Raw genomic sequence first — 12,454 nt, 5'->3', positions numbered from 1 at the left:
GGTATCCTCTAAAGTGTCATGGTCCACTATATTAAATAATAATTTAAATAATAATATTTTTCGATATTCAAATGCACAGGTATTTTTTATGAGACGCTACTAAATAAAATAAATCTTAAAAATCAGAAACATAATTTTGAAGTGCTAATCGGTATAGTGCAGTCTTTGAACACTTCAAATTAAAACAATAATATATTACATACCTACTTATATAATAATTCGAACTATTAGAGTAAATATTTTTTTTTTAATCAACTCCAAAAATCAAGATTTGAATAACTATGATATTAAATGCCTCATTAAGCGAAAAAAAAGGGTGAGCATGCTCGCAGGCGAATCACCCTGTACATAACACACCACAGCATGCTTTACGAAAATAATAATAATAATACTCGAACCGGCGCGTCGTGCCCGCAGACAGCTGGGGGCCGTTTCGCCGCGCGCACGCACACCGCACCGGTCGCGAGTAGCCGTCGCACCGTTTTTGCGTTACTTCCCGTTCGTCTTCCGGGTCGCGGAACCATGCGACATCTCGCCGCCGCTGACGGTCTGCCGCGGTGTCCGAACCGCGTAGTCACTCCGTCACCACCGACATCGTCACCGTCACCGTCGTCACCGCCGTCACCTGCTCGACCGCCCGCTTACCACTTGTTGACGGCCACCGGAAAACTCGTCGCCGATGAGTCGCGGTTCTTTTTCGCAGCCGTTTTTCCTCCGCACCAATGTCCACAGTTTCCTTGAGAGGAAACTCACAATAATTATTATACATTATTATTGCTATAATTGCCATCGTGGTACGATAAAACTCGCACACCACAACGTTTAGGCATAGGTATTTTATAGGCGATAAACTGTTACGCGCTTCAATCGTCGACTTGTCGGGTGGCGAGATCGACTATCGACGAACGAGAGCTGCGAATCATTTAAATACCATTATAATATCATATATTATAAATATATTATAAACATGGAGTTTCCGAGGTACGTCTATATTATCAGCTATATACCTATAGCGGTAACGTTAGTATTACTGTTGCATGATGATATAGTTGTTGTAGACAGGAGTAGTATAATACTATTATAGTAATAATATCAATTAAAAAAGTACAAATACAAAATACGCCATGTAGATAATTATATTATAGTCCGTTAAAAAAATGCTGAAAAGGTTGACTTGAAAATGTTTAGTTATAAATTTCATCAAAAAAATGTATAGGCCAGTTAAACCGTGGATCAAATACTTACTAAAGTTTACAACAAACACAAGCTTGGCAATACATGTTATTGCACTAAAAATTTTAAAAAATGTAATATAGCAAATTTTTATAATAGTGTGGTTTTGCGAGACGCTTGTGTATGTGGACGTGAGTTAAGAATAATTAAGATCATCAAATATATACAGCTACCTCTAGAAACTAAAATGTAAATATCAATGTTGTGTTCGCATCGCGAAACATATAAGATGAAATTATTGTATGTTTTATATATTTTGTATACAAATGACATGGAAAAATAGAGAATTTGTATATACCTACTATACCTAAGTAATATGTAAAAAAGTATTTTATGATTCTCTCAAATAATATTATGTGTAATTAAAAGTTTAGATTGTTTTATTCTGAATCTAGTGAAACGTATACAACATAATGTCTTGTCAAAGTTGATTAGTTATTGTACTTAATAACAAAAAATATGTATTTACATTATATAAATCCAGGTATTTTAGTGCTGTTATTGTTATTTATTTACTATTTATTAAGGTACTTGCAATATTTTATAATTTGTTCTAATTGTTCTTAAAATTATCGTATATATATTTATTATATATGCAATGATGGACATCCAATAAATTTCTAATCCCTTTAATAGTACTTTGAGGTAATGACCATTTGACGGACGAAAATGGTTACAAGAATTTTACTTTTAAAAATATTTGTGAAAGGTCATTGGCTGAATTATTGCATTTCTCGCACCTCCATCATATTATGAAATATTATACCACTTATGTCAATATTATTTTATTTATTTTTACCTTAGAAAACTCCCTCATCAGAGATCTCAAGTTAGATAACATCTCCAGAAATCCACCTAGAGCCCTAGACAATAAGCTCACTAATGGTGCAGAGACCGTCTAATAAATCCAATTTAATCCTTAAATAATATAACGCAAGAAAACTATCACTGCTTCAGAGTGACTCTTTTTTATATTAGCTAATTTATACCAACCAGTTTGTACGCTTATTGTATACAAAATAAATAGTTAAGAGACTTACGGATAATAACTATTATTGGTACCTATTTAAAAATAAAAATAAAATGTATTACAAAACGGGCATCCTACCGTGGCCCAAGCACAGACAACTAACATTTTAATATTAAGTTTATTATTCAATAAGAAATACAAGTTTTAAGCAGGTGTATTCAAAATTCATATTATTCGATATGAATTATACACATGTAATATTATTATGTGTTTCACGACGAGAATGTAGGATTTCCGGGCTTGAAAACAGGAAAACACGCGTAAATAGTTTTCTTTAGTATACTATGGCAAGACCGTCTAATGTGGGGGGCAAGGGGAACATACCTCACCTGGATTTTCTGTGTCTATTATAATACGCTTATACATAAAATGTTATTATTTATATTAAAAGGGTAGATACATTGAATAGATACAATTTATGATCATAATGTCTGTCACTAATTTCTCTTTTTATACATTTAATATAATAAAAGAAATATATTTTATTCATTGACACAATATTAATATAATAAGATATTAATTAATGCGAAATATGACAATGATTATATCACATAGTTGATCTTACCGACATGACCATGGTTATGATATATTCATTCTTATCAGTTATCAACTATGGAAAAATACAGTGCCCCATGGATTTTCGAAGATGGATCCTTATACTATGATGAGTGGTGGCCTTACCGTTGGCCGGACGAAATTCTGACAGGGCGCTTTTTTTGTCCCACGTCGTTTTTCTCTCACTCATCTTCAGTTTAGTTACTGAATTTTTCTAAAATAGGCTTGTTTGATTTTCCTGTTACTACAACAAATTAATACTTCAGCTGAACTCATGATTACCTCTGTTTGAAATTTCTTCATGTCCCAATCGGATGCATCTTGGAGTTTGTTAATTTCATATTGTTCGTTCAGGTTCGAAAAATTGCTCATAACTTTTGAATTACCATCCAACAAATTATAAAAGCTATCCAACAATGTCCAACAAACGTCCAACAAAATTGTTGGATAGGTTTAATTGAATTATGTTACATGAGTACCGCTAAGTTCACGAACGCTGTTCGTTTTCCATATTTGAAAAAGAAACTCAAATATTATACACTATCAGCACGTTGAGAAACCCATGCACACTTACACTAAATTTCATTCGTGAATTATTATTCATGTACACACTGTTACAGACAGATTGTGTGTACACTGTATACATACCTGGAATTAATTAATCCTTAATTATTTTATTAACTATACACGAATTTATTATTAAGACCTTATTACAACAATAGTAGTAAGTAGCAACTATATATACAATAGTGTTACGAATCGTAACATAAATCAATGACTAACTGTGTGTACCGGCTACTGCACAGCGCAAATATGCTTTAATATTATAAAAATGTATACTCAGAGTTTTCTGCACTACAGTGCGAATAGATTACTTATAAACTACATGTTATAAGGTGTTTTGTTTATAGTTTCAACAGAGAATTCAATTTATGAAGCATCTGATTTAATTTATTATTTGTGTGACTTTATTTAATTTTAAATTTACGATGAATTTACACTTAAAAGTCTAAAGAAGGCGTACTTTTAGGAGTTTTAAACCCAAAATGTTGATACAGAAATTACTATATTATATTGGATTGATCATAATACGATTGTTGGCAGTGTGAGCTAGCATAGTACCGTTATTTTTTTTGTTTCCAAATAATATTCTCTGTACTCTTAACGTAAATATTGTAAATAGACGGTTACCTTTTTAACGAACATTCCGTATTTATAGTTTTATTTAATCGTTTAAAATTAGATTGCATATTTATCCACATTTAGAAATTATTGTGTTCACCGTAATTTTTTTTTTCTACCTAATTATAGCTGTCCATATCGAGATCCAAACAGATTATGAATAAAAGGAATTTAATATAAATATCAAAATAGGTACTTCATAAAATATTACTATAATATGAATATTGAATATACAAGAGGATAAAGATCTGTACGGTATCTTATCAATTTTGTATCCTAGGCTACAAGTTCGTTCATGCACGACTATAATTTATTTACGATGATGATTTTTTTAGTAGCAAACAAGTGATTTATGTGCTGTATTATACACATTTGGTTTAGTAGTTGCCAATTTGCAGAATAAAATAATATCCCTTCTTTTTTAAACATGGAGGTGGATATACACTCATTTGAATTAAATATAGAATTTACATTTCTAATCGATTTTAAAAGAATTATTACTATGTTCTAGTTAAAAAGATAAACCAAAATACAAAAATGTGTTTAAGATTCAGAAAATGTTTTTCTAATTGAAAACAAGAGTTTCATCAACGAGCAGAATACTCATATATATTAAATCAAATTATTTTTGAATAGTTAAATCTTTTTACTTCAATAGTAAAGTTATGGAATGTAAATAATAAATTTCACTTATTGTAAAATATAAAAAAAAAATATACATTTGTTAACCATGATTGTTCTTTAATATATTTCTTGGGCCATATTATGAAAATTAAAATTAATAAAAAATAACTTGATAAAGTTTTTTATACAAGACGAATTTATTAACTTTTATATTTTAGATTCTGAACAGAGCGATTTACAATGATGTGTTCTTTGTATTTTTTTTATTGTTTATCATCACCATTTGGAGCAGCAATAATGCCACTTAGAATATGGTTTTTTCTTGTAGAAAACTAAATCTAGAATTTAAACTTTGAACCTCATGTTCTTCATTCTGAGTATTTTGTAAAATTAACTAGAATTGAGAAACCAGCTACATTATTTAATTATTCTAATTTCTAGGTGAACGTTTGATATGTTGATATATAATAGATTAATTTGTTAGTGTCTCTTAGCTAAAACGTAATTTACCTCTAAGGCATTTTCAGAATTTAAATGATTCTGGCTTTTGATAACTCATCTTAATTTTATTTTCTTGAATACAAACTCTGACAAGTACGTGATCGGTGTGCACGAGGTCACATATTGATTATTTTGATTGAATTTTCAAGTTTTCAATTCGTTTAAATTAGTGTGTGATTGAATTAAACTACATAGAATAAAACACAATATAATTAAACATCCCGTATTTATTTTTATCGATATTTGTCTAGCACTCATAAGCCAAACATCTTATCTACATAAAATATACATAATATGTTTTAATGTTAGGAATACTTCAAAGCCACCATAGACTGCGTAAAAAGTAGTTTGATTAAAAAAAAGAAATGGTTTTATACTCGTGTATTATACATATTTTGTAGATTGAAACACTGCAAACTCAAAACAATAAATTGTCATAAATTTAATTTTGTTTAAACAGTTCGATGTAAAAATCATATCAATTATTATGTTTTGAAAGTAAATATTATGATAATTTGTTATAAAAGAAGCACTTAACTTTTTTTGAAATAATGCTACAGTCTACAGTTCTATATGTGATTAAATTTGACATTTATATATCTCAGATATATACTTCTTACTTTAATACATATTATACAAAAACCATACACAGTTTTTTGAATAATGTGCAATACATTATGGAAACATAATTTGCCTTTAAATGGTATATTATTCATAACAGTTATTGCTATATTTTTTCCTTTGATTTAAGTTATAGTTGCAACATAAACTTATCAATATGGTAATGAATTAAATAATATTTAAAGTATTTTAAACTCATACCATATTTTCATAACTCAGTGGAAAAATAGGTGGGATTAAATATACGAAAGATTGAGATACAAAAAAAAAAAATAATAATAATTCAAAAGGAAATGGTGAAAAAATGTCATCGTAATTATTATTTTTATTCATATAAAATATGTGTGTGCACGTTCGTACGATGAATACGAATTGAAAATATTGTCAAGTGGAAATACAAAATGTTTTTATTCGTGCCGAAACTATGATTTTATGAAAACGTAGCGAAATGTCACGAAATAAAAAATTCAGCAGAATATCATTATATCTGGCACGAAGTTCAAATAATAAATTGAAATTTTCCATAACTGGAAAGAGGATAAATCATTCACGTGAAATCTCTCGCATATACTGACAGTGTATAGGTACTACAGGTATTGTAATAAAATGTTGTTGGTCTTTCAATTACTCAAAATGTTCGATGGAATCTATCATGTTCGCTTCCCTCGAGATTTGAGTTATGATGATATTTCACTTTACATGCTAATTATAAAGGTAGGAAATACTTAAGATACCTATTAACAATTTTTAATTATTATGTATTATTTTAACCCCCTCTACCCACCATTCTGAACATCATTCGAAACAAATTAATTTGGATCTAAAATTTGCAATAAATTACAAAATATATAATCTACACAAATGGAAAGTCCCTAATTAAATTTAAGGGGCATGTGAATAATGTGATACTTAAATACCACTCTTGCGTTTGGGAATAAATATTTTTAATTGTAAAACCCACAATGATTTTAACAATATGACAATTTAATAATAATTATTATGCATTCTGAGCTTTCTTCTTATTTTATGAATATTACTTATTATTGTATTTTTGATTAAAAAGCATTTTAATGTTGAAAGTGCACCGAAAATATTATATACCTAATACCTACAATACTAAATAAGTTGTGGCATTTATCGACTATTTAGGAATTGAATTGCATTGAATCAGTCTTATCGAGACCAGTCTATAGGAAAGATTCTGCGTAGGTGAATTATGATTTTAAATGAAAGTTGACAGTTTGTGGGAAATTTTGCTCGGAGTATCTTCCACAGGTAAACGTCAATAAATTCTTCGGAACGAGTTTGTGACTTGCAGCGACAATGAAAATCCGTTTTAAGTGCAATAGTAGATAGGTATACCTATGTATATTATGTTTAACCTATATATTATTTTCTAAAAGATTTCCATGCTTGTATCGGACAAAAGTTATATTTCTTGTTGCGGGTCACATTTAAATATGACTAAATCCTAGTAATGACCGTGAAATCGGCTAGTTCTATTTTTTTTTTTTTTTGATACTCAACCATTGTTTTGTTGTCTTTTGACTGAAAACCAAAGCGTGAAATTAATATACGAATGCGCCCTAAATGCGTTGTTCCGTGATCGTGCATTTTCAAAACGTTATTTAAATTTTTGAAATTACATTGCAATAGTGTAAATAAATGTTACACTTATTTTCTAAAACCTAATTTAATTGTTGAAAGTAGTCATTAAAATTATTAACAAGTATAATCAGTTTAATTTGTATACTTTTTGACATCATAATATACTAATATACTATTAATTTTTAAAGTTAAAACGTCCATAATAGTATCATTGATTTCGTAATAAAGTTTTCGCAGTCCCTACTTAGTTATTCCTTGTATAGATATTATATACAATATTAAACTAGGGAAAACTACTCAGTAAAAATCATCTCATTGAAACTGCTTACCAGATGAAATGTCCAATCGATAAATAGGGCTACTAGAAACTTTTGAATATCCTCAGTTTTTCTACTCTAGTAAATTATAACAGTCAAAACAAACAGGCAATTAGAACTGAAAAAAAGGTTCCTCGTGGTCAGCTTAAAATATTTTACCAGATAACTTATAGAATATTGGCGGTTTGTGCAGTCAAGATAATAATTTAAAATAAGTATTTGTATCGCCACAGAACATTTCTTAAATACCTATGTTATAAAAATCGAAATAATTGAAAATATGGTTTTTATAAGTACCTATAAATTACAAAAAATCATAATTCAAATAAACTCATTATCAAAGGAAACAATGTTATGAACGTGTTATGCTTAGTAAATCACCCTGAATATTCCACTGTTCAATTATTTGGCACAGTTTTTTTTTCTAGTAAGATTTGTATTGAAATGTACTCCAGGCATGATATATGATTACTAGGGCTGGGATTTTAATGCCTTAAAAAATTTCAAAAAATGCCCTTAAAAATATGCAAAAATAACTTAAAAAACTCAAAAAATGCATTTAAATTATATTTATTACAGGTTAAAAATTAGAAAAAAAATTTAAATTATAATACAGTAATGTATTTTTGTTTGTTTATTGTTCGTTGTTACTTCTTTAGTTTTTTAATGCTTTTGTTTTCTTAATCATTCAATCTAAAATAATAATTTTAAAAAAAATTTTAACATTTTAACGGTGATAATTTTCGGGGAAAACCCTAGCTATGATGAAATATATGAATATATGATACTATATATAATTTATTATTCGTACCGTTATCGTCAGCAGTTTGCCGAAAGTTTTTTGTGAATCGCAACAATTTTAGTTCATTTTATAAAGAAATGATGAAAAATGCTCTAAAAACCAAGAAAATGCACTAAAAACATAAAAAAATGTCCTAAAAATGGATTTAAGAACTAATTTTGTCAATAAATGCAAAAAAAAAAATGCAAAATGAAAAATGAAAAATACTTTAAAATAATCACTATCACCCAAAACACATTTTATACTTACGGATCAACGTTTCAAAACATCAGAAAAAAAGATGCCTTTGCATCAAAATCCCAGCCCTAATGATTATTCATATAAAAATGTAGGTAGTTTGAGTAACCATATGTGTTAAAATTCATTCCCATTTTCTCTACATTTATTATGGTATTGGGATTTTAACCCATACAATACCTACCAGATCAATATTTGATACCAATAATAATAAATGACTACCATGTACTCTGTAGTGATAAGTAAATTGTGGCATAAGGATAAGACAACACGCATAGTCGGCAGTCAGCTTATTTTTTTTTCAAAATAAAATTGTATAATTATTATAATAGTAAAGTTGTATGTATATATTTATACATGAACTGCTGATTTTCAATTACAAAAACTTTGCCTGGTGGGTAAAGCCCTACTATACAGTAGGTGTATAAAAGGGTGATTGTAATGGATGTATTACATTTGAATTCAATAATATAAAATCATTGTAGGTATACAAAAAACGATTTTAAGAGAAGACCGTCTGTCAGTTTATCTTTATAATATTACTTAATATATTTTGAATTATTATTGTTATTAAAATAATTTATTTTACCATTAGACAATAAATTACAGACTATATTAAATTTAAAATATTCTATGGTGATATAATAGGATGAATACATTTTTGTCAAATAAATTGAAAATTGCATTGTGTGTATGCAATATAATACTATACTTAGGGGAGGGTGGGGTTAGTTGTTACAATAATTCTAACATATTATGTTATTTTAATCATTTTCTTTTATAACCATCATAATTGATGTTCCACAATTTTTTTAACTTCTTAGATAACTGCCTGTGTTCAAAAGTCAGAAAAAGTTAATATTTTATACGACTGAAGTAAATATGTTTCATATTAAATTACAAGAACTAAAATCTTAATTTTGCGTTTAGATATTATCTAATTTGCCTTAATAAAATCTTTTAATTATTGATATCTAATTTCTTAAAATACAATGCATTTTTACCAAATGAAAAAAGTGTAATTGATGTTTGAAGAAAAAAAATTAAAAAGAGTTGTAGGTTGAAAATTATAATTTGTGGGTGACACAAATAAATTAAAATCAATTAGCTTACAAATTTTAGTTATTCTTTAATTTTTTTTTCTCGATGCTTTTGAAAACTATTTGACATTTTCAATTATAATCACCTACCAAAATTGACAACTAGATTTACTTTTTCAACAAAAAAGGAACTTAATTAGAACATCATAACATTCCTTCTAAGGAAGTAGGGAAGTACTAAAAAACATGTTTACAGTACAGATAAAAAATAACAGATACATCATTGTTAAATCAATACATTCATTCTTCCACTCGGAATCTGAAAACAAAAGTCAAAACCAAATTTAAAAAAACTATTTGAAAATAGTTATTGATAATACATTTTGTTTGTGTATAATTATACCTACCCTCTGTATTTTGGTATGATTACCTTTGACTTATTGTAGACAACATTGCAATACTTTGGGATCGTTAATATTATAGGTACCTAAAAATTGTATTATATTATATTATTATAGTATAGGACAGCCTAGCTTGCTTTTGGCTTTGATGATCAGTGTTGATTTAATTTTATGCCACAAGATAAAACACCGTTTTACATTGTTTGCACCACGCTAAAGATTTTAACGATAATGTTTTAGCCAATCTCGGTAATTATTTCTGCGAACGCCTAAATGAAAAAAAATGAGCCTCCAGGATTTTCAGACCTATTGAATTTCTTTTTAAAAGATTCAAAGAAGATATAATCCTTTTGTGTAGCTTTGTTTTTTTTTGTATCCAAAAAAAAAGCTCACGGAAATGCCTCGGTTTTTATTTTTATGCGGCGCATTATTTTTTCACGTTTGTGTATATTTTGTATAGTGACAAAAGCTCGCGAAAAACCCATTAAAACATTTTATAAATGGTTTACGCGCACTCGCGCTCATGTGTGTTTATACCGTCAATTTTTTTTTTCTCCCGTCAATATATACCTTAATATATTTATATACAAATATATATATGTTGAAGTAAGCGTAAACGACACGGCGTATTGTGCCTTTGGGAAAATTACTTCGGGATTGGATTTATTTCGATTGTCCCACCGATGATGATAGATATTATATATAGCTACGATAAATTTAATGTTATTGTTCACACCTATAAAATGTTTGCAAGCATAACGTAATATTATTTTCTTATCCGACAAGGCCAACTTGGTCATATGAATTATTAGTAAACGTCATATAATATTCATACCATTTTGGGTCTTATAAGATATGTATCTACCAGCTGACTTCCACGATGGTAATTATATGTGTACCTATATATTATACTAAAAAATAATTAATACTGTGGTAGTGTTATCAGAGCGCGAAAACGTCTTGTTCACACGAATGCGATTTATAGGTATTTTGTTGTTTTAATATTTGAAATTCTAATTCCCAAAAGAGTTTATTTTTTTGAATATCACAACTGAGAATACCATAATATATGATATTACAAAATAAAAAATTATATTATTCGACCAATATAACGGTTGATAGTTAAATTATTATATTTTGATAATTATTTCATATTTATGTTCGAATAAGATCAAAGATATAATTTACATTCACTTTGTCGTTATACATATATATATATGCAGCGAAACGGCCACAGATATATTTTGTGCCCCATTTTGACCTAATAACCGTTATAAGTTTACCAAAACTCATGGTTAATAGATTTTTTTTTGTTTAAAAATTATAAAAATATAATTTTACTTTGACATGTTAATACTAAAATGTATTTAAATGTATTTAAATGTATTTAAATAACTTTCCAGTTTTTTTTTATAATGATCTTTTGATGTTATTACTCATGCGTCATGACAAATTCATGTTGCATAACCTTGATAAATTATTGAATAATAATAATGGTTTAAAATCCAATGCTCAAAATGATCTTACATAAAGTTCTATTAAAAATATTACAATATGATTAAGAAGTTGATTTTGAGGCCATTATAAATAATCGATAGTTTTTCATAATTGTCACATAGACTGTTTTTATAAGACAAATATTATATTATTATACAGCTCATTTATCTGCAGCTATACAACTAATAAAAATCATACTGAAATATTGTCTTTAATTGATATAAACTTAATTAATATTAATGATCATAGTCTATGATCACCAATTGACGATTCGTATATTTCGATCATAAATTATGATGCATAAGTCTTGGTGTCATTGTTCTTTGTATTTATCTAAATAGCTGAGATGATGTAGTAGTATTATGCTTGCCTTAATAATTTTAAATTGTCTGTAAGTTTGATTAGATAAATCGTTATTCATTACCTAGTCGCTATCCACCTATTCCAAATAAACTTATGTTTAATAATGTTATTAGATGTTATGTTTTAAATATATAATTTTTATGTTGAATTTTTTTTTTTTAATATTTATGGTTTTAGCAAAATCGTGTGTCTTATTTAGTGAAATTACTTTTTTTTACCCGAGTGGTTTACAGCTACCTACTGAGATACACTGCAACGTTCTGATATTCTATGACAACAAGAACACTTCAGTGTGTAGATAATGCACTAGACTACAACTCCTACTAGAGTGCATACATTACAGTAGTGTACGGTGGTGACCTTAAGCATACCAACAATAGCTTTTTAAATTACTTTTCGTAAATGTGTCAGCTTAACAAAACAATTTAATTACAGATTATAAT

The 12,454-nt window shown here is 28.0% G+C and overlaps 1 protein-coding gene across 1 annotated transcript in view; it reads left to right on the top strand.

Moving 5' to 3' along the window:
* Positions 1-427: 427 nt before the first annotated feature.
* The window catches only part of LOC111038866 (neuropeptide SIFamide receptor-like), a 51,937-nt gene continuing 39,910 nt past the window's right edge, over positions 428-12,454 (top strand). The window contains exon 1 of the mRNA XM_022322129.1: positions 428-981. Within this exon, the coding sequence (XP_022177821.1) occupies positions 968-981 (14 nt within the window). The 5' untranslated portion in view covers positions 428-967. The remainder of the gene's footprint in view (positions 982-12,454) is intronic.

The sequence above is a fragment of the Myzus persicae genome, unplaced genomic scaffold (genome assembly GCF_001856785.1).
Source record: "Myzus persicae strain clone G006 unplaced genomic scaffold, MPER_G0061.0, whole genome shotgun sequence".
Taxonomy (NCBI): Eukaryota; Metazoa; Arthropoda; class Insecta; order Hemiptera; family Aphididae; genus Myzus; species Myzus persicae.
The sequence above is the reverse complement of the archived record's forward strand: the minus strand, read 5'-3'. Positions and strand labels throughout refer to the sequence as shown.